Source organism: Salvelinus namaycush, chromosome 22 (assembly GCF_016432855.1).
Source record: "Salvelinus namaycush isolate Seneca chromosome 22, SaNama_1.0, whole genome shotgun sequence".
Classification (NCBI taxonomy): domain Eukaryota; kingdom Metazoa; phylum Chordata; class Actinopteri; order Salmoniformes; family Salmonidae; genus Salvelinus; species Salvelinus namaycush.
The window spans coordinates 13,048,878-13,073,283 of NC_052328.1; the positions used below are offsets into that span (position 1 = coordinate 13,048,878).

General features: G+C 41.8%; 1 protein-coding gene across 1 annotated transcript; it reads left to right on the top strand.

Moving 5' to 3' along the window:
* LOC120017563 (cytochrome c oxidase subunit 7A-related protein, mitochondrial-like) lies at positions 1-5,378 on the top strand. Its single transcript, XM_038960405.1, has 3 exons — positions 1-176; positions 3,957-4,091; positions 4,480-5,378. The coding sequence occupies exons 1-3, from the start codon at positions 33-35 to the stop codon at positions 4,615-4,617; spliced, it is 417 nt and encodes a 138-aa protein (XP_038816333.1). The 5' UTR covers positions 1-32; the 3' UTR covers positions 4,618-5,378.
* Positions 5,379-24,406: the final 19,028 nt, after the last annotated feature.

Genomic DNA, 24,406 nt, shown 5'->3' on the forward strand with positions numbered 1-24,406 from the left:
TGTGTGGTTAATGCTGGGTCCATCCTCTCTGCATGTTTGGCCAACAAGGGGATATCCGTGATCCGACCTTATTCGTGACTGTTGTTTTTGTTTTGCAACCAAGTAAAATGTACTACAAGTTAAATGGAGTTACACAAAGACTTGCCGGATCGGCACCGAGTGCGTACAGCCCTCAGGTAGGTACAGAAAGCATGTCCAGCAGGCAGTCAAATATGTAAAAATGCACTAATGACCTTCACATTGTTAGCTAGCTAACGTTAGCTAATAAGGTTGTTTTCAATTGGGCACAAACACATGTATTGATTTACACAACATGGCTAAGAAATCTCGCCACATTATATATTTGTTTTATAACAGTTAATTTGCTAGTTAATGTTGTGGTTGGCTAAGGTGGCTCGACCGACAAAGCTAGCAAACACATTAGCCCTAGCTAGCAAGTTGGTGCCGGTTAGCTAGCAGCGTTTTGTTGCAGAGACATTCCGGATTAGTCTGTGAATTTCCAGACTAGACCATTTTTGGCGTATTGCTACCATTCTCATTTCGGAATATGCATTCCACATTGTGAAAAAAAAGAAGAGAAATAGGAAAAATGTGTTGCACCACCATTGTAATTATTCGCTCCTATGGCCTATTTATTGCCTACCTCCTCATGCCGTTTGCACACATTGTATATAGATTCTATTTTTTTCCTTTTTTTCCCCCTACTATGTTATTGACGTGTTTATTGTTTACTCCATGTGTAACTCTGTGTTGTTGTCTGTTCACACTGCTATGCTTTATCTTGGCCAGGTCGCAGTTGCAAATGAGAACTTGTTCTCAACTAGCCTACCTGGTTAAATAAAGGTGAAATAAAAAAAATCTATGTGCCGGATCACATGCGCCAAATACAAACAGGTGTAGACCTAGTGGTTAGAGCGTTGGGCCGGTAACCGAAAGGTTGCTTGATCAAATCCCCGACCTGAGAAGGTAAAAATATGTCGTTCTGCCCCTGACAGTTGACCCACTGTTCCCCGGTAGGCCGTCATTGTAAATAAGAATCTGTTATTAGCTGACTTGCCTAGTGAAATAAAGGTTCAATTAAAAAAGAGCCAATTTATGCTTGAGCCGAAAATGTGGTCGGATGCGCCGTGTTTGTAATTTTTTTTATTTTACCTTTATTTAACTAGGCAAGTCAGTTAAGAGCAAATTCTTATTTTCAATGACGGCCTAGGAACAGCAATTGCGGAGCCTCTCGAGGCAAAATTGAGCTCCCACTGCATCCCATTCACCTTGCAAATTTTGGATGTTTGGCTTGGATGTTGAAGCTGTTAAGGAGCCTTTTGTGCTACTTTAAAAAAAACTTTAGTTTATTTAATTTGGTATTTATTTTTCTAGCAAATAGTCTGTCTTAACCAACAATGCAGAGTTGTATTTTTAAGAGCTTGTAAGTAAGCATTATATGGTAAGATCTACACCTGTTTGTATTTGGCGCATGTGACAAATAGAATTAGATTTGATTTACACTATCCCCCAAAAACCTACCACCCTATCCCACTACTTGGCCCTAAACGGTCCTACACCAGGCTGTCGGCCTGGGAGGATGGAACCCCTTCTCACAACTTTCTTTAGATCTTCTCCAGTAAAATCTCTCACAACCAAATATTTTGCTGCTGCTGCTGCAACTACCACAGCTATCTTCTGGCTATAAACGCAAGAAATCCAACCTTACTAAAACTCATCCTCTGGCTCTCTCTCTCTCTTCAGGCCTACTCACTGGGGAGCTCCCAGTTGACTCACTCATCCTTGGGCTCTCCTCTACCCTCTTCATTGCCTCAGTATAGGAAACGTTTTACATCTCTCTCTCTTTCAGGCGGATACACAAAAAATCGAAACAATTCCTGTTCTCAAAACTTTCACAGATGTAACCATTCCCAGTTTGTCCTTTACCCAGCCCGATACAATGAAGGGGTCGGCCCAAAAGCAGGAATCCACTCTTTACAAAAATCCAAAATCATCTGGTAGGATTATCAGGGAAAACGTTGAAAGTCTCCACTACACCTGTCGCCGCAGGTAGGTCCCCTTCATCCTGGACTGGCTCAACCTCAGAATCCTCACCGCTGCCATCTGACACCATTTGTAGATCATCACGTTTCTCAAGCACATGGAGACCTATAAGTCAATCAGGAGACGTAGGTATGTACACCTCGAACGAAGGTGTATACTCGGACAAATCTCTGATCTTAACAGCGCCATTCTTACGCTTTCGCGTCATCGCACCTCTGTCCGAAAGTTGTGGTTATTACCAACTTCTCATGAGGTCAGTGATCTTCAGGTCGGGAAGTTGGAACTCTAGAAAGATGGCAGAGTTTCCGACTTGGAATTTCCAAGCTGGATGACCGTTCTAGGGCTTTCCCCGACTAAAACAAATCTTGGCTGACCGAAAGTCGTTGTTCTTTCGACCAATCGATTGTCCAAAATTTTTTAACATGTATTTTTCCATAGACACACCCTATGTGTTTGAATAAAGTCGACTATATGCATTGAGCTTGTCTGGGGCTTTTAGCTTACGATTTGATGAAGTAAGACGACTGCTTCGAGGGCGCCAGAGATCTAGATAACCAGAAGAAAAAACACTTAACCTGACCCAACTATTCTCCTCCTGCTGGCTTTCGCAGATTCTGCCATTACTCTCCTGAAGTTGCCAGTAATAGGCAACACGAGGAGTCGGCAACCTTTCTCATGTTGAATGCAAATGTATCTTACCATTTCTACCGATCTGCGTGGCAGTTATTGTTTTCATATGCACATTTTTGTGAAACCGATTAATTTATAACTTTTTCATATCTCAAAATTATTGTCATGTGGTTAATCAATTATATCTAAATGATACAAACCTGGCCCCCCCAGGTTTGTATCATTTAGATATAATTGATTATTATATCTGGGCGGTCCTTGAAGATGCTGCTAGTACCGTGGCGAGTAATGATACGTAAACTACCAAAGATGCATAGATAGCTCATTCGTTACTTCTGTACCCTAATAAGGTATCTAGCTAGTTTTTATAGCTAGCAAACGCTACCTATGAAAGTCCTAGCGATGTTGAGTGAGCCACAACCACACCACTTTTGACCCTGTTGACCTTATCGGTGAGGGAGGAGTGCCCTTCTCAAATCCAACAGTAATCTGCACCGGTTGGTCATGCTGTAAACAAGGCAGCATGATGTATTGTTCAGAAACATTCATCTCTTTTCCATAACTAGTTTGGAAGATAAAATTATTTGGAAGGCATATAAAGGGTTAGCCAAGCAATCACCTTTGCACGTGTAAACAGCAGACCTCCTAATCCTTACTACATGCGTAAAGGGACACTTTGTGGTTTTGGCAATGAAGCCCTTTATCTACTTCCCCAGTCAGATGAACTCATGGATACCATTTTTATGTCTCTGCGTGCAGTTTGAAGGAAGTTGTTAACTAGGATGAAAATGTATGAACATTCCAATTTGTAAGTCGCTCTGGATAAGAGCGTCTGCTAAATGACTTAAATGTAAATGTAACTAGCATTAGCACAATTGGTAACTAGCGTTAGCACAATGACTGAAGGTTTATGGTAACAGCTAGCATGCTTTAGTTAGAGGTCGTTTTGCAAGCCAATGCTAACTTCCTTCATACTGGACACGGAGAAATACAATTGGTATCCATGAGTTCATCTGACTCTGGGGAAGTAGATAAGGGGCGTCATTGCAACAATCCCAAAGTATTTTTTAACATAAGTCAGTTTTGAGATGAATTCGCAGGAGGGGGTCTTCCTAGGGCATACATCTACATTATGTATTTATTTTTTCAGTGGCGGCCACGATTTAGCAACGGCAGTGCACCGCTGCTAAATGCATAAAGGGAAAACACTGATAGGACCAACTGTGTTTGTGGATGTTTGGGTCATGTGGTTTCCACAGTCTAAAGTTTTGTTGTCTCTCTAGGGGTTGAGGGTAACAGTGCCCACGGAGGCCCCTCCAATGATCTTTGCCACCCCCACCAAATATGTGTCGGAGGCAGGGAACACGGTGGAGTACCTGGGAAACAACAAAGTCCCTGACCTACAGAAACTCTTCCAGGTACAGACACTGCACTAACCTTTTGTTCGACCCACACACTGCTTGGCTTCCTAGGGTCATTGGTGTTCTGTGATAATCACAGAACCCCAATAACCCAGGAAGCTTGTGTAGGAGTTTTTCCTACTTGACCTTGGTTTGTTAGAAGATACAGCCATCTACTCCTGTGGTAATTTACTTTGACCATGAACTTTCACTGCCAAAATTCCTACTAGTTCCGACTAGTTTTCTAGGAAGTTATACACGCCTCTGTCCCTGCAGTGAAGTTGTGAGCAATGATAAAGTTTGGACTTCAATAAAATATGACATGTCTCAGGATTCCCCCCTGTGACTCAGTGGGGAGTAGGAGACTATCACATTTCTCATTCTCTTTATTCTGTCTACATTGCAGAAGTCTGACGGTATCCCTGTGCACCTGAAGAGAGGCCTGATGGACAAGATGCTGTACAGGACCACCATGGGCCTGACCATTGGAGGGACCCTCTACTGCCTGATGGCTCTCTACATAGCTGCCCAGCCAAGGAAGTGATCTGCTTATCCAGCCTCTTCCCCTTCAAGGGTCCAACAGGATTCTATATGATTTAGGAGCAATAATGTGGATGATGATTGTGCTCAGACGGTCAAGGAAAGGAATCCCTTTACTCTCAATTATATGTCCCCTTGTCTTATTGATTGCCTAGTTTCATGTTAAGGTTTTCATCAGACTCAAATAATCTATACTTTGTCAAATTTAAGTCCATGTAATATCACTACTTTCCCTATCTTACTTGCTCTGTGTTCTTGTGCAAGTTGTGCATTTCCACATGTATATCTCTACTGATGTCTCGGTAACAACCAGCACCATATCAGTGGTACATGACTATGATGGCTAGAGTATCAACAATCTACATTTAAAAAAAAAGTCTGGCCGTGTTTTCTGCCAGAGCACTCCCCTATGTGTGTGGAAAGAATTTGAGGTCTCATTACATGGATGACTTTGGGTGCTCTTTTGTTCTGGATGAGAGGGTGGATGGGGCTAGCACCTTTTTTCAAAGCTAATAATGAGGTGGTACTTCAGGTTGTGTGATATTATTTATTGGTTTCTTTCTGTAATAAACTCTGCTTTTGAGGAGTCACATCTGCATTACCTTGTTTGCATGCCCCCCAAGTCCCTATTTAATGGTGCAGAGGTTGAGTTGTCATTTAGTCTGCATACTAACTGATGGTGTTCTGTAAAAAAGGGAGTGCACAGAGTATGACAAGTCATTGTAATTTTGTCTTGGGATAATAAAGTATATTTTGTTTGTATAACTTTTTTTTTTTTTAGCTTTCTTTCATTTTGTTACCTATCTGCTTCTAAGAATAGCTGACCATGAAATGGGATATTCCTTATAGTGGGAACCATGAACGAATGCTAGTTGGACGTTCTAGTTCAACTTGTAGATTTCTTTTAACATGTCATTGATGATTTTCCAACATCGTCCTGGCAGACCGACTCAAGTCCGGCCAATTAAAAATGTGTATGACCTTGAGTATCGGGCTTCATCGAGGGGAAGCAGATATCTTGTCCGGCCAACAAAATGATGGCTGCATTTAATCTAGCCACTTCAGCTATTAGTTTGTATTTGTTGAAAAATAGGCTGTGGGTGGAAGTCTGTTTTAGAATGGCTCTGAAGTAAATAATTGACCTACTGACAGTTAAAACGGATGTCTGAAATAGGCTGTTACCATTTTAGGAGTAGCTATGTGCCTTTATTATACAACCAATCCCAAACCTATTGGGATCAATCTGATCATTACAGTCACTGAAAGCATCAACACACAGACATGCTTTTTCCGTATTGTCATTCAGCTACACTACAGTAAATTGGAGTGTTTGACTCTTGAAATCATAACTACCACGTAAAGCTGTAGCTGCATGTGCTTAAACTGGAAACGCTGGAAAAGTTAAGTGGGTGGAATGGTGTTTCATCTTGTTTCCCTGCCATTTCTCACTCAAACTCAGTAACCTATCAGTGACTGAGTGAACACAGACATTAAAAGCCCAATGCAGGTGTTTTCTATCAATATCAAATTTCTGATTAACAATCAAGTACCTTAATAGTTTAACATTATAATTGACAAAAAATGTTTTTTTTGCAAAAAAACTCTGGGAGGGGAAAACAAACCACGCTGAACAAAATATAAACACAACATGTAAAGTGTTGGTCCCATGTTTCATGAGCTGAAATTAAAAATCCAGAAATTGTCCATATGCACAAAAAGCTTATTTCTCTCAAATGTTGTGCACAAATTTGTTTACATCCCTGTTACTGAGCATGTGTGTAACCTTTATTTAACTAGGCAAGTCAGTTAAGAACAAATTCTTATTTACAATGACAGCCTACCCTGGTCAAACCCGGACGATGCTGGGCCAATTGTGCGCCGCCCTATGGGACTCCCAATCACGGCCAGATGTGATGCAGCCTGGATTTGAACCCAGTACTGCAGTAACGCCTCTTGCACTGAGATGCAGTGCAGTGCCTTAGCATTTCTCCTTTGCCAAGATAATCCATCCACCTGACAAGTGTGGCATATCAAGAATATCAAGAAGCTGATTAAACAGCATGATCATTACACAGGTGCACCTTGTGCTGTGGACCACACAAAAAATACTTTAAAATGTGCAGTTTTGTCACACAACACAATGCCACAGATGTATCAAGTTTTGAGGGAGCATGCAATTTGCATGCTGACTGCAGGAATGTCCACCAGAGCTGTTGCAAGAATATTTCATGTTCATTTCTCTAACATAAGATGCCTCCAACGTTGTTTTAGAGAATTTGGCTGTACGTTCAACCGGCCTCACAACCGCAGACCATGTGTAACCACACCAGCCCAGGACCGCCACATCTGGCTTCTTCACCTGCGGGATTGTCTGAGGGGGAGTGCTGGTGATGTCACCAGGCAAGCCGAAACTCCCGCCCATGCAAACAGGCTGATTAGAAGGTCCTGTGTAGATTGCATTTTCAACCAGCAACGATCGGGAAATAATGTTAGTTTCATCAGCTGTTGTACAATATGATACGAAACACAGGGAATTGTGACTGTACTGGGCCTTTAACTGTACTGCTGTGTGATTCTGGTGGGGGGAAGTGGGTGCTATACATCTGTGGTTTGGAGGGGAAGGGGAATGAAAAGGTACCCCCTGTCAGCAGAGTGACTGATAGAAGCCTGGTGAGTAATCTAACAACTAAACCCGTTCTGATAGTCCAATCTGTCTGTGTGTTTATCTCAGCAGGAGAGCGGGGAGAGGGAGAGAGAACATCCCCAGTGGAAAACTAAAAAACGCTAGGCTACAGTCCTCGTACGCCTCGCAAACAACAACAGGCTTATTCCAATTCTTTATGCCCAAGCACATCTTATCAGTGTTGTGCCATCGACCGGTAAACATTTAAATACATAATGATAAATGCTTATTAGCGGTAATTATTTATACGCAGTCATACAACGGATGCTATGCGCACACACAATACACCATTAGGTTTGTGATTCACATGGCAACAGTTGGCCAGTTGGCCTACACCTTGAGCTAGAGAGGTCTTTTCTCTCTCCTTGGCATTGGAGAATCATTTCACTGCTCTGATAAACAACACAACGTCCTAGCTATCTGTTTTGTTATATCTCCTTTCTGTGCAATTGAATTTTATTTGTGCCTGTAACCACTTGTAGGCAACTGGTATATAATTGATTAATTCATAAGAATGGTGTTTTACGAGTCGAACAAAGCAAAAGAGCGTATCCAGGGGTGAACAAAGTCTGTGGACTTGTTGCCAATTAAAAAGGTTGGCCGGTGAGTTATCAACAGGCGTTTATTGCAGACAAATAGCCCCTCGGACGAAAAACGCCTTGTCTGTGTGAGTTTGTGTTTTCCATCGCTCTGCAGTACTAACTCCTGTCTGAAGCCATCAAGTGCTCAGGACAGGTTTATCGATGCAAATGGCGAGGTTCTATTGCTTCACCAAACTGAGTGTGAGTTGATGACACATGGATGAGAAAGGAGAAGATGGGGTAGTTCTATCACAGAAACATGATAAAGAAGTGATAGACTATAGGCCAGTCAATCCAGCTGGCTGCTGTCATTTTCATCATTTCACATGGCGTGTGTGGAGAGGACTGAAGGAGGAGAGAGAAGAGGTGGCACTTGCTATTTGATGCTTCTGTCCTTTTTTCTGTCTGGAACTCCTATAAGAGATGCAGCAGACGGTGGGTGTTCTAAAGCCTGTGTGTGTCTTTCTTTTTCTCTGTCTATCTGTTTCTCTCTCTGTATCTCTATATCTTGTTTTGGCAGGAGGAAAAGGTGTGTGTGGTGGAATCAGGAGGTGAAAGTGGGCAAGGGGACATGACGCACCTAATGAGCTGAATTGACTTTTCCAGACCTCATTCATTCTGCATTTTAGTGGATTTAGAGACAAGCGAGAAGATTTGCATGAAATAAACAACAGACGTTGTTGTGACCGGCCTACCTATCAAACGCTAAATAATCCAAACCACCTGGGGGACAGACATTTGATGTGGCAGAGAAAGGGAGGGAGGGAGGAGGAGGGAGTAGCAAGTCAGATCAGGGAATAGAAAAGACCAACCAATCCTGAGGGATAGACTGGGAAGGTCGTAATAGCGGTTAAGAACAGTTAGTAAGAAGAGTTAGCATGCTTGTGTGTCATTTATCTCAAATCTCAAAGTGTTATTTATCTGAAAAGTAGAAATAATGAAGGCTTGCGTTGAGGCCCTTAGAGGTCAGAGGAAGAGCGGAGAAAGTGTGATGCATGCTAATAATGGTGATCATGAACACTGTTGGGCGATTCCACGCCAGCGTAGTCGGGAAAAAAAGTGGGTAGCTCAGATTGTTCTGGCAATTCTCATATAGAAACTTCATTGGGAGGAAGGATGTTTGACATTCGTTTTACATTTGTATCACAAACCATCTTTGAGAAAATCATGATGAAAGTGGCCAAGGTAGTCCCATTTTAGACTTATACATGCCTCAAGTAAGACATAATGATCTGTTAATCGTACATGATACAGACAACATCTTGGTGTCATTATACTACTTATAGTGTTCTCTAACATATGGAGTATGTCTAGATTCTTATTTTTCTTTTTATATTGTTTGGAAAAGGAGTCTCCAACCTTGGTCCTGGAAAGCTACCTTCTTGTAGGTTTTTGATCCGACATCAGTTTTAACTAACCTGATTCAACTAAGAAAAAGAGGCCTAATTGTTAAAATCAGGTGCGGTAGATTAGACTTGCAGCGAAAACCTACAGGACGGTAGCTCTCCAGGAACAGGGTTGGAGAACCCTGGTTTGGAGCAATATACTCTTCAAATATGTCAGAGTGGGCTTTCTGATACATTTAATGATATGGCCCATTTTATACACTATGTGGACACCCCTTCAAATGACTGGATTCGGCTATTTCAGCCAGACCCGTTGATGACAGGTGTATAAAATAGAGCACACAGCCATGCAATCTCCATAGACAAACATTGGGCAGAAGAATGGCCCGTACTGAAGAGCTCAGTGACTTTCAACGTGGCACCGTCATAGGATGCCACCTTTCCAACAAGTCAGTTCATCAAATTTCTGTCCTGCTAGAGCTGCCCCGGTCAACTGTAAGTGCTGTTATTGTGAAGTAAAAACGTCTAGGAGCAACAACGACTCAGCCACAAAGTGGTAGGCCACACAAGCTCACAGAACGGGAATGCCGAGTGCTGAAAATCTTAAAAATTGTCTGTCCTCGGTTGCAACACTCACTACCCAGTTCCAAACTGCCTCTGGAAGCAACGTCAGCACAATAACTGTTCGTCGGGAGTTTCATGAAATGGGTTTCCAAGGCCGAGCAGCTGCACACAAGCCTAAGATCACCATGCGCAATGAAAAGCGACGGCTGGGGTGGTGGAAAGATTGCCGCCATTGGACTCCGGAGCAGTGGAAATACGTTCTCTGGAGTGATGAATCATGCTTCACTATCTGGCAGTCCAACGGATAATTCTGAGCTTGGCAGATGCCAGGAGAATGCTACCTGCCCGAATGCATAGTGCCAACTATAAAGTTCGGTGGAGGAGGAATAATGGTCTGGGGCTGTTTTTCATGGCTCGGGCTATACCCATTAGTTCCAGTAAAGGGAAATCTTAATGCTACAGCATACAATGATGATTCTGTGCTTCAAACTTTGTGGCAACAGTTTGGGGAAGGCCCTTTCCTGTTTCAGCATGACAATGCCCCGTGCACAAAGCGAGGTACATACTGAAATGGTTTGTCGAGATCGGTGTGGAAGAACTTGACTGGCCTGCACTGAGCACTGATCTCAAACCCATTGAACACCTTTGGGATGAATTGGAATGCTGACTGAGCCAGGCCCAATCCCCTGACGTCAGTGCCCGACCTCACTAATGCTCTTGTGGCTGAATGGAAGCAAGTCCCCACAGCAATGTTTCAACCTTTTTACCTTTATTTAACTAGGCAAGTCAGTTAAGAACAATTTTTTATTTTCAATGACGGACTAGGAACAGTGGGTTAACTGCCTTGTTCAGGGGCAGAACGACAGATTTTTACCTTGTCAGCTCAGGGATTTAATCTTTCAACCTTTCGGTTACTAGTCCAACGCTCTAACCACTAGGCTACCTGCCGCCCCATCTAGTGGACAGCCTTCCCAGGAGAGTGGAGGCTGTTACAGCAGCAAAGGGGGGACCAACTCTGTATTAATGCCCATGATTTTGGAATGAGATGTTCGATGAGCAGCTGTCCACATACGTTTGGACATGTAGTGTACATAGAAATTGATGTTATAGGTCATTAACCAATCACAGCCCTCCTTTAGGATTGCACATTCAGCAAATCACCAGCAGAGGGTGTTCCTTTTGAAAACAATTCCCCGTTCATTATGTTGGTGGTGCTCATAAAATTAATCTTAACTTCAGAATTAGCAGAGAGCCCACTCTGGAAATGTTGATGTACTTGCAGAGTATATTGTTCCAAACCAGGGTTGGGCAACTGGCAGCTCCCCGTTTGTAGGCCCACGGATCAATTTCCAAAACAAAATAAAACAAATATTTTAATAAAACAAATTTGGAACAAGGTCGAGGTCTCAACTTAACTTACAATACATAAGGTGCCATTTCAAAATTTGGTTGTGCATCAGCAGTAACTCAGTTAGCCAATGTCTGCGAAACATTTTTAGATTGGTAAGTTAGTCTAGCGGCCAGCAATCTAAACTTGTTGTAATCATGGTTGAATTAACGACTGGGGGGGCCTCATCGATCATCAGATATCATATTAAAAACTGCAAACATGTGTCTCTATGGAGAAAAACATTTGAATTGCAGGAAATGAGGGGGGCTGCTATAATGTTTTGCTTGTTGTCTGTATCATGTATGGTTCATGGATCATACATTTTTACAGGAGGCATGTAAAGGTCTACAAAGGGGCTAAAATGGCCACTTTCATCATGATACACATGTAAAAAGCATGTCAAACATTCTTCCTTCCAATAGGCTAGTGCCAAAGCCCCCAAAATCTTGAGATCCCCCCCCTACCCGAGGTAGAACAAACTCAACCATGTTTTTCCATATCTCTAAGGTTTCCCATATATGAAATGGATTGTTGTGTAAAAATATTTTACATTTACAGATTGTGAGACACTCAAACAGTGCAGAATAATGCCTAACTGCAGGGAGGGTGGGCCACATAAGCTCATGATATAACCCAATATTTCAAGGTCTAATATTGCTAAAATTTGGAATGCAAGTATTCACTTGTCTGTCCAACATACACAAACAAACATTAGACTATCTTAAAGAATATTGGAACTATAGACTTGTAAAAACACAGATACAATTGGCAGAAATATCAACTATGAATATTTATGATTAACTTAACTTTTTGGAAGCTGTTCAACAGACTTTCCAAGTCAAATTTGCTCTCATTCAGTGCTGCATGGTCCTGCCCGACAAAAATGAATTAACACATCTTTTTTTATGTTGGGTCTATTGTAAACGGAATTACATGTTTTGGGGTCCAAGGTTCCTTGAAGGATTTTGTATCTTTAGTCCCTAGTCTTGCAATTATATATTTAGCCTCAAGTCCAATAAGGCGTTCAAAATCCAATATGACTGCTATAATAACATTTGATTAGTATTGGGGAGTAGATTGGTGGTAGTTGAACTAAATTCAACTTTAGTTTTCAGTAGTTAATAACATTTTTCCCATGTAGTGGTGTAGCTAACTACTGGAACTACACACACCTTTTATTGCAAAAAGTAGAGAAGATATGGGTGAAGTAGGCAAGAATTTACTTTCTTTTTGGGCATCAGACCTGCCTAATTCTCAGTTGAAACATAGTTTGTGTGTTTAATAGGTGTCACGTTCTGACCTTCGTTCCTTTGTTTTGTCTTTTGTTTTAGTGTGGTCAGGGCGTGAGTTGGGTGGGTTGTCTATGTTAGTTTTTCTATGATTTTCTATTTCTGTGTTTGGCCTGATATGGTTCTCAATCAGAGGCAGCTGTCAATCGTTGTCCCTGATTGGGAACCATATTTAGGTAGCCTGTTTTCTGTTGGGTTTTGTGGGTGGTTGTTTTCAGTCTTTGTGTGTCTGCACCAGACAGAACTGTTTTCGGTTTTCCTTTTTGTTTCACTTTGTTAGTTTGTATTTTGTCGTATTCATTCTTATTAAAAGTCATTATGGATACGTACCACGCTGCGCATTGGTCTTCCGATCCTTCCTACTACTCCTCATCAGAGGAGGAAGAAGAAAGCCGTTACAATCGGCTTAATTACACATTATCTTAACTTATAACTCTGACAGAGGGATCTGTTCTTGCAGGGATCTGTTCTTGCAGTTGGAAGTCTATGACATTTCAGATTTAGATGTAATAATTTATCACAAAGTAGTTTGTATGTAGTGAACTACTTTTTCAAAGTAACTTTAGTTAAATAACTATATTTTTAGCGTAGGGTAGCTTTAGTGTAGCTCAACTTCTTCCACCGGGAAGTAATTGGTAGCTTGGCAAACTATATTTGCATAGTAGCTTCCCCAACACTGCATTTGATGGAGGTAAAATCACCTCGAAATATGAATTTTGTAAATGAGGTATTTTTTCTGAGTTGTGTACAACACTCATGCCTATAAAGACTGTTTTGCTGTGAATCAATTTGATTCTGAATCCAATATGGCCAACATAATTACACTCAAACACCTTCACCTGCATACAAGTAGCCCTTGTTCATTTTGTTTTGTGATAATTCTGTCTTTAAATGGTTTCATAAGGCTCTTAATATCTGGGACTATGAGTGGCACTGCCATGCCTCTGTTGTGTTTGAATAGTTGTTCAATATGTGTTCGTGTTTTAATCTCATTCACACACTTACAGCATATCAACAATGGCCAATTCCACAAAATATAATAACAAGCCTTTCACGACACAAGGACGCAGTAGCGTAACCAAGTTACAGGAAATGAACCGTAATACCAACTGGAATGTTATCCCAGCCTGAAAGATGCTGGGGATACTCCAGTAGTGGATTGGTTGTCTGGTTGTGAAGGAGATTCTGTACAAGGGCGGTCACAAACAGACTTGCCTTTAGATCTTTCCAACGCCTAATTGACCTGTGGGTGGAGTTTTCTTGTCGTTGAATGTGGCAAAACGTCCTGCAGGTCATGTCCTACATATTTCTTTACATTCCTTTGGAAGTCAGTTAGGGTGATAATTTGACCGATATTAACTCTACATATTTCTTTACATTCCTTTGGAAGTCCGGTAGGGTGATAATTTGACCGATATTAACTGTGGGTGGTTGGCATTGGTTACGGACTGGGGCACGCCCAGCAGCAGTTGTGGAGAGTGACAGAACCTGTAAGGGTGACAGTCAGGTTATGCAGAGTTTAGTTAGAGTGTAGCTAGGTCATAGACTATGACTAAGAAGCGTTGGTGGTGACGGACATGGCAGGGCTCCACACACATATACAGTACCAGTCAAGTTTGGACACACCTACTCATTCCAGGGTTTTTCTTTATTTTTACGATTTTCTACATTGTAGAATAATAGTGAAGACATCAAAACTATGAAATAACACATATGGAATCATGCCGTAAGCAAAAAAAGTGTTAAACAAATCAAAATGTATTTTATATTTGAGAATCTTCAAAGTAGCCACCCTTTGCCTTGATGACAGCTTTGCACACTCTTGATTTTTGGTACTACATGATTCCATTTGTGTTATTTCATAGTTTTGATTATAAGAGTAGGGGGGAGGGGGGCTAACGTAATTACAAAAGTAGGAGCTAACATATATAATCCACAGGGGAACCGTTGACTGAAAAAATAACTTTTCCTTGTCTGAGCCCACCTGCCTTTGAGATGATTACAATAGCCACGACATAAAATAAAAAAACATGTAACTGTATGCATGTTTGTCAGGCAGGACCATACAGCACTGAATGACAGCAAATTTGGAAAGGTGTCTATTGAACAGTAATCAAAAAGTGAAGTTCATAAATGTTCATAGTTGATATTTCCGACTATTGTATCTATCTGTTTATAGTTCTATATTTCCAAGATGCATGAAGATGCCTGAAGATATCCTGATGTTGCTTATTTGTGTATGTAAGGCAGACCATTTGCTACTTGTATTCAACATTTGTGCATTATCCGAGCTTGCAACTTTGGGTAACATGAGCTTAGGTGGACCCCCCCCCCCTACAGCCAGGCATTATTCTGCACTTTTGAGTTTAGGGGGTGTCACAATATCAATTTAACAATTTTTTGTGGTAAAATATTTGTATTCAACCATCCATTTCATATATGGGAGACCTTAGAGATATGGACAAGCATGGTTGTGCTTTGTTATACCTCGGGTAGGGGTATCTCAAGGAGGTTAGTGGCACCTTAATTGGGGAGAACAGGCTCGTGGTAATGGTTGGAGCGGAATCAGTGGAATGGTATCAAATACATCAAACACATGGGTTACATGTGTTTGATGCCATTCCATGAGCTCCTTTCCAGACAGTATTATGAACCGTCCTCCCCTCAGCAGCCTCCACTGCTAAAAAATGAAAGCCCTTTTTGAGGATTGGCCACTAGTCTACAATGACGTTTCTATGTGAGAATTGCCAGAACAATCTGAGATACCACAACAAAAATTAGGGCTACGATGGTGTGGAATCGCCCTGTTGTTCTCTGTTGTTCCCTGTTGTTCTCCGCTTCTCTGGGCATTGTGTTCAGAGCTTTTTTCACTTTGTAATGATGCTTTAAAAGCACCCCACTCACCGGCTGGAGTGCCCCAGAGGCCAGAGGCCCTTTAAGAGGCTGGCTATCTGTGTCTCTCTCTCTCTCTCTCTCTCTCTCTCTCTCTCTCTCTCTCTCTCTCTCTCTCTCTCTCTCTCTCTCTCTCTCTCTCTCTCTCTCTCTCTCTCTCTCTCTCTCTCTCTCTCTCTCTCTCTCTCTCTCTCTCTCTCTCTCTCTCTCTCTCTCTCTCTCTCTCTCTCTCTCTGTCTCTCTCTCTATCTCTCTATCTCTCTGTCTCCGGTCAATTATTTTATTCTCTGTCTTTGCCTGTCTTTTGGTTTTGTTCTTTCTTTCTCCTCACGCTGACTGTGTCCTCCAGCCTCACGCTGACTGTGTCCTCCAGCCTCACGCTGACTGTGTCCTCCAGCCTCACGCTGACTGTGTCCTCCAGCCTCACGCTGACTGTGTCCTCCAGCCTCACGCTGACTGTGTCCTCCAGCCTCTCACGATTTGTCCCTTTGGCCCCCAACCTCAGCTCCTCCAAACATCATTAGCAATTATTACAAACGTCAAATGACTGAAGAACTTCTCTGTAATTCCTTTCATTTTCCCATTGATCAATTCAAATTGTTTATCCAGCTGAGCGTCTCTTTAATCCTGCTTATTTACTCAGCAGCCCTGCCGACATTCGTTTTGCATTTATCAGGCCCGTGTTCAGCAGCACTAGTCTCTGTAGGCTTACCCAGCCACTCTCCTGCACCTGTTCCTCTACCTCTTGTCAAAACTGGCCTTGCTATTACCTCGTTTGAACTCATCTGTTTGTTTCTAGTCCAATCCAGTGGAATTCAATTTAGAAAATGGAAGCAGCTCCTAAAATGACTGCTCAAAAAGTAATAGCCTGATTATACATGATACATCATATTGAGTAGTGTGTCTCTTCCCCCTCATGAGACAGTCTGCACCTGAAGTAATGTTCTTTCTCAGCATTGCAAATAAAGCCATCAGTGTCTTAGAGTTTATAGTACTGACGGATTTGGTTACAATCACCCGGAGGCTGGTACACAAACACATGACATTCACTGTCCAGAAGATTGACGTAAGACTGGGATTTAAATGAGGAGTGTGTTCCTTAGAGTGGGTGTACATTTGTGTAATACGCTTTTGTGTGCAGTTGAACTGTCAGCAATTCAATTCAATTGCATACGAATCAATGATCTCAAACCTCCAACAGCTTTCTCAGAGGCTGGGCATCCCCTCATTATCCCCAACAGACTGCTCTGTTTTCTCAACTTAATTACCAACACATACATATCTCTTTTCAATACTGCATCTACTCCAATCCCTCTCAAAGCTGAAGCCCTCACCCTGCTGCTCTTTCCCCATCTCCACACCTCCCTCCCTTTCTCCAGCAGGTCCATATGAGGGTTGGCTGTCAAACTGTCTGTCTGGTGGCTGAAGCAGGGTAGATTCAGTCGGAGAGCTAGTAAAAGTGGAGCTTACTGTAATCCTCACTGGGGTCTGCAGCCAGCTGTGCAGGCGGGATGTATGTACCATGTACCCTGAGTAGTGATGTAAACCTCTGGAGTAGAGCTCTCCCAGACCCAATTCACTCAGTCAGGCTGTCAATCTCATCCCAGTGTTCACAGCTTGAATCACTTATTTTGGCAGTGAAGCTTGTGTTTCTATTGGTGTAGCCGTGTCCTCGTGTCCAGGGCTTGTGCATTGTTAACATGAATTCATGTCTAGAGTTTGATTGGCATTGATGTTTTTCATTCCTGTCCACTCTTTTCAGCATTGTCAGATCGAGGCTAATACGATGTTTCACAATGCTGTCAATCAAGACTCATTTGAAGTATCTGGCGCTCTAATGATCCTGATCAATGAATTCGCCTGGCTCAGAGAAGTTGTCAGTCTCATCACGTTCATATGCATGGCACGGTAGAGATCACAATAAAACAAGTTCTGAGGAGTATTTCTGTCTGTAATAAAGCCCTTTTGTGGGGGAAAACTCATTCTGATTGGCTGGGTCTGGTTCCCAAGGGGGTGGGCCTATGCCCCTCCCAGGACCGCCCCTGCCCAGTCATGTGATATCCATAGATTAGGGCCTAATGAATTTATTTCAATTGACTGATTTCCTTATATGAACTGTAACTCAGCAAAATCTTTTAAATGGTTCATTATATAAACTCAGTCGGGGTCTCAATGTCACACCCTGGCCATAGAGAGGTTTTTATTCTCTATTTTGGTTAGGCCAGGGTGTGACGAGGGTGGGCATTCTAGTTTCTTTATTTCTATGTTTTCTATTTATTTGTGTTTGGCCGGGTGTGGTTCTCAATCAGAGGCAGCTATCTATTGTTGTCTCTGATTGAGAATCATACTTAGGTAGCCTTTTCCCCTCCTGGGTTTGTGGGTAGATGTTTTCTGTTTAGTTTAGTTACCTTACAGAACTGTTCGTTTGTCTCTTTGTTATTTTTGTTCAAGTGTTCTAATTTATTAAAATATTATGAACACGTACCACGTTGTGCTTTGGTCCACTCCTTCTTTGTCAGACGAGCGTGACACTCAACTTGATGTTGAAACTTCGAGTAGTAGAATACACAAGGTGCAATTTCGAAATTTGGTTGAGAATTATCAGTTTTTCTCTCTCAATCAATTAGCCAATTTCAACAACAAAAAATAAACAAATATTGGTAAATTAGTCTAGCTAGCTATCTCAACTTGTAGTAGTCATGGTCTCATTACAGAAAGGGGGACCCCCATTACTTTTGTTAGTCACTCTCACTCAGATATTATACGCAAAACTACAAACATTTCTCTCCAACCTATGGCAAGATGTGTAGAACTGCAGAAAATGTACTGTAGAACTGCTAACTTGTCTCTTGGTCCCATGGCAAAATGTGTAGATCTGCAGCAAACTTTCTTTAAAACTGCAACATTTTCTCTAACCCCAAATATGTAGAATTGCAGGGAAAAAACTTGAAAACATATTTGTGTGGTGTGGGTATGGATGTGTGTACGCTGACCCAAGAGTCACTGCAGCCCCTCATGATGAGTTCAGATTTTTGTGGCTCCCAAATGAAAGCCTAAGACTAGTAGCATGGGGAAATATTGTCTAGATTAAGTTTAGAAATGGACTGGCTGGGCTATGGGACAGTGGATGTGCTTTGATAAATCTAATGGAACTGCTAACAAGCATTACCCGGAGAAGGTGAGGATTGTGGTGCTATAACTCCCTGCTATCAACCAATCAGCATCAAGGATCTAAATAACCTGTTTCATAATGCTGTTTATTTCGAAAAAATCCAAGAGAACACTGTGATCATGCTAATGCTTAGCCCAGGGGTAGCATAACCAAGGCTGGCACAACTTAATCCCTTCTGAGAGGTGGTTGGAGAGTGGGTGTGCAATTTGGCACCATTTGTCCCCAGTGCTGATATATTCATGTATTCAAGCCCATGACTGCCATGGAATGAGGGAAAAGGTACTAGGAATTGAAAATAAAACACATCCAGATTAGAGAAGACCATCCTGTTCATTTATTCAGAAATAGTACAATCCTTAGTACAATCTGTCTTCTTTACATTTGGTTCAGGTCTCCAACCTTATTATACCAGCGTGCCCAGATGTGTTTTTGAAATCTCCTACCGCTCATTTTTTCAAGATCTCCACCCTTCCTTCGTAGGTAGGATTGGTTCTTCTCTTCCCTCCTCTCCTCTTCTTTCTTCTCCTCCCATTTCCTCTCTGCTTATCTCTTATCTTATCTTTCCTCTCTCTTATCTATTCTCCTCTCATTTCCTCTCCTCTCATCTCCTCTCCTCTTATCTCCTTGTTTTCCCTTTCTTTATAACCCTCTGCTATTTGCAGATGTTGTAATTTATGAATCCCTGATCTCGCTCAATCCATGCCACATGAAAACAGGATTACAGAGAGAATCTGCATTAAATAGCTCTAATCAGGACATTAATAAGGATTTGAAATCTAATTTCATCTGCACGGGAAGCTGGAGCACAGAGTACACTCGCATATCCCTCTGTAAAAAAACAAAAAACAATCATCCACCAATATACAGCCCAGGATTTATTAAACCCATCAGCAACCATCCACACCTATAAAGGTGAAATCCCTCATTTTGTCAAACCATTTTCTTCTATGTGAGAAGGTTAATTAGGACGAGTTCTGTTCCATTGGCTGTCATACAGTTGGCTTCAGTGTGGGACTGTATACACCACATCATCAGTGTTCTGTTCTGTTCCCACAGAGTGCCTAAAGGAACAGCCACTCTCTGGGCCTTGTGGGCTGGATATGGGACCCTCGGAGATTAACCCTCCATCATGGTCAGAGGGGCACAGTCATCTGCCCACTCATCCACCACCAGCAGCAGCACGGAGATATACTCTGTGGAACGAACAGACAGCCATAGAAGCAGAGCTTCAACATGAAGATCCACACCATGGAGACTGCCCACATGGTCCACAGCCCACTCATCACATGTATTACAAATTCAAGTGTTTTTGTGTTTTTTGCCCTGTCACGTACATACAAGACACTGGCAGTGTTCCTCTCACAACTGTCGGTTTGAGGTCTGGAGAATTTTGTATTGCAAAAACGGTTTGAATGGTCAGCAGCAGCAAGATTTTGATTGGATGTTACATTTCAAGAACCTTCCCCCCACATGCCCATACAAGGGGTGCTGTGTGTTATGTGCGTCACTGTTTTCCGTCTGGGTAGTTATTACCTATGCTAGTTTCAAGTGCTAGGTTTCAAGTTATCAAGTGTGACTGACAGTCTGCGATTTATATTTATTACAATTTAAATGGGATTACACTGGTAAAGTAAAACATCACAACACGTTCTAAACCGCTCTGGTGACATTTGGCTGCTGGCTGCGCATTGCTACCACCGAAAAGATTGTGAAGACGGCCCATTATTTGGTTTTTGTAAGGACCCAAAAAACGGAGGAAATGGAGTACCTATTCAAATGAGTTAATAAATATTTTAAAAGTTTTTAAAAAAACGATATATTATTAGCTAGCTAGCTGGCTACAGTAGGCCTCAACTGAGCTGCTAGCTAACTTTGCACACTGTTTAGCTAAGTAAATTAAATGTTGTTAGCTAACTTCCTATTAGCTAGCTATCTTGATGTAATGCGTAGATAACAGCAATGGAAGAGGGTGAAATTGCAGCTCCAGCTGTCAGTAAAGGGAGAGTGTAGTCTACTGGATAGCCTATGCAGCCGATCTGCACAATCAGCTGCCTAGGCAGCTACTGGATAGGGCAGGTCATTTTGTGGGAGGACATTATGAAAAGATTCTCCAGTTCCAGTCCCTAGATGGGAAAACCTTGAGGACAGAGAGATGATAGCAATATACTATTTAGTGCTGTCTAATTTGAGTATAATGAAGCCTTTTTCTTTGTGATGTTTTCTGTCCTCAGATATGGAAAGCTGTGAAAGCATGTTTGCAGATGAAGAGAGAGGTCCCAATGAATGCCCCAAGAGACTAAGGGTATATCGTATATGCCATGGGTTATAAGTGTAGGCCTACCTATGTTAGCAAATGTTTTATACAAAAATACAGTTAATCAAATCAAACTTTATTTGCCACATGCGCCGAATACAACAAGTGTAGACTTTACCGTGAAATGCTTACTTACAAGCCCTTAACCAACAGTGCAGTTCAAGAAGAAGAAAATATTTACCAAGTAGGCTAAAATAAAAAGTAATAATAAAAAGTAACACAATAAGAATAACAAAACGAGGCTATATACAGGTGGCACTTGTACCGAGTCAGTGTGCAGGGGTAGAGCCTAGTTGAGGTAATCTGTACATGTAAGTGGGGGCGAAGTGACTATGCATAGGTAGAAAACAAACAGCGAGTAGCAGCAGTGGACAAGGGGGGGGTCAATGTAAATTGTCCGGTCGTGATTTTTATGAATTGTTCAGCAGTTTAATGGCTTGGGGGTAGAAGCTGTTGAGGAGCCTTTTGGTCCTAGACTTGGCGCTCCAGTACCGCTTGGGTGACTGGAGTCTCTGACAATTTTATGGGCTTTCCTCTGACACCGCCTATTATATACCGTAGGTCCTGGATGGCAGGAAGTTTGCCCCCAGTGATGTACTGGGCCGTTCGCACTAACCTCTGTAGCGCCTTACGGTCAGATGCTGAGCAGTTAAACATCACACACAATGTATCAACATATTACAATTGGAGCAGGCCAACCCTGCTAGAGGTCTGCTGGATGTGCAGTGTTCTGTTTCAGCCCAGCAATAACATACATGATTCAACTTATCAAATCTAATGAATTGATGATCAAGTGTGCTATTGCTGGGCTGGAATAGAAGTCTGCTCACCCAGTAGATCACCTGAAATTATGCTTTTTTAATAATAGCCTACTTGTTACTACTCAATTATCTATTCTTGTGTACACTAAAAACATGATTCCACTTTGATATTATGTGTCGGCCAGTGACACCAAATCAAAATGTTATTCATTTTGAATTCAGGCTGTAACACAACAACATTTGGAATGAGTCAATGGGTATGAATACTTTCTGAAGGCTCTGTACATGTAAACAGGGCTGAAAGTGACTGGTAGCAGGAATATATACATACTCATGGTAATATACTAATGGTAATATATACATGTAAACAGGAGTAATAGTGACCAGTAGCAGGATAAATATTGAAATACTCATGGTAATCAATAATCGATGGACAGCAGCATAATGGAGTAATAAATATAATCAATAATAATTCCATCAGCATAGGTTGTGTCTGAGTGGATGGGCGTAGAGTCAGTGTGAATAGTCTGTGGAAGAGGGAGTAGTTGTTAGCCATTTAACAGTCTTACGGCCAGGGGAAAGAAGCTGATAGAGTGTGTTCGCCTGAGCCTTGATGCACCGGTACCGCCTCCCGGACAGGAGCATGGAGAACAGTCCATGTCTCGGGTGGCTGGAGTCTTTGGCAATTTTTCGGGCCTTTCTCAGACACCGGATAATATGTATGTCCTGGATGGCTGGGAGCTCACCCCCAGTGATGCGCTGGGCCGTGCGCACCACCCTCTTTAGGGCCTTCCAGTCGCGGGTGGTGCAGTTGCCATACCAGACGGTGATACAATGATGCCAAATCTATTCATCCTCCTAAAGGGAGAAGAGGCATTGTAGTGCTTTCTTCGCGCCTGTTCTGCTGTGAGAGGACCATGTTGAGCCCACTATCACATCTCCATGAACTGTATAGCTCCTCCACTGTACAGAATTAACCGGCATGGGATGGTGGTGCTCCTCATGTGTGCAACCTATTGTGCTGGAACTCTCCGCAATGCCTCTGAGGACCCTGTATATAATACTGCAATAGATACACTGTTTGCTTCTTCAACAATATTAATGAGTAACACATAATTAACCACTTTTATTAGCTCTTAAAAGCACAGGCTCTGTAATTTGCAGATTCATCTCGGTTGATGCACGCTCATAATAGGCTACCTTAATTGCCTGAGTCGTGCTCTGATAATATCTCATTGGAACTTCAAAGCTGCGTCTGTAATAAGAAGAACCTCGCTGCTTACTACCTGTGTCTGAGGTCCTGTTACGTGATATGGTAATCAAGGGTATGGTAATTAGAGACATAGGGAGAGAGAAGGGAAGAGAGAGATTCAGTTGTGTGAAGTACAAACAGAACAGCGTGTGTCACAGCTTTTAAAGTACAGTGGCAGCGAGAGAGGCAGAGAGATGCTGTGTTGTGCTCTTATTGACACCCTTGATAAAGATGAGCAAAAATGATTGTATAAAGTAAATAATCAAAATGCTGAGCTATATTGTATGCTCAAACAATTGGGAAATTATTTTTAACTAATACAATTGCTCAGAGAAAGAGATTTTGTTTAACAAGTAATACTTTTTTCAAAAGGCAGGGGTCAAAATGATTGATACCCCTGTTTTCAATACCTTTCAATGCTTCACCTTGCGAGGATAACATCACTGAGCCTTTTTCTCAAATGCTTTATGAGTTGAACACATTTGGAGGGATCTTAAACCATTCCTCCATACAGAATCTTTCCAGATCCTTGATATCCTTATGAACTGCCCTTTTCATTTCACACCACTCGTTTTCAATAGGTTTCAAGTCCGTAGACAGAGATGGCCATTGCAAAATGTTGATTTTGTTGCCAATTAACCATTTCTTTGTGGATTTTGATGTGTGCTTGGGGTTATTGTCTTGCTGGAAGATCCACTTGCGGCCAAGTTTCAGCCTCCTGGCAGAGGAACCAGGTGTTTGGCTAAAATGTCCTGGTACTGGGTAAAGTTCATGATGCCGAGTCCCAGGACCAGTGGAAGCCAAATATCCCCATAACATCAAAGATCCACCACCACATTTACAGTAGGTATGGGGTTATTTTCTGCTCATGCATTCTCATTTCGACACCAAATCCAAAGAGCATAACAAATGTAAACACCTGGAGATGCTAAATGGCGTTGGCACTTGGATTGGAACCGCTACTTTGAGCTCTTTGGTCATTTTCTGCAAATAAATGCTCTAAATTACAAATATTTGTATTTGTGAGAAATGTTGTCAGTAGTTTATAGAATAAAAAACAAACATTTTCATTTGACCCAAACCCATAAATAGTAAAACCAGAGAAACTGATCATTTTGAAGTGGTCTCTTAATTTTTTCCAGAGCTGTATACAGTATCTCGATTGTAAAACAGTATGAAACAGGCATAGCGCCTGGGCAGACATAATGCAGGATAATGCAATTTACTGTTTGACCAAATCATGGTTATATCTGACCCCAAAATATTAATAATAAATAATTCCAGGAAGTAGTGTAGCTCAGTATTATAATAATTTATTTTAAACAGTAATTTTTGCTAGTTTTTATCAAAGGTGTCACTGGCGGCTAACAGCGTTGTACCAGTAAGCAAAAGGTTTCGAGTTTGAATCCCTGAGTTGACTAGGTGAAAAATCTGTCAATGTGCTCTTGAGCAAGGCACTTAACCCTAATTTCTCTTGTGAGTTGCTCTGGATAAGAGTGTCTGCTAAATGACTCAATTGAGGGAGAGTACAAGAGAAAGAGATGCTGAG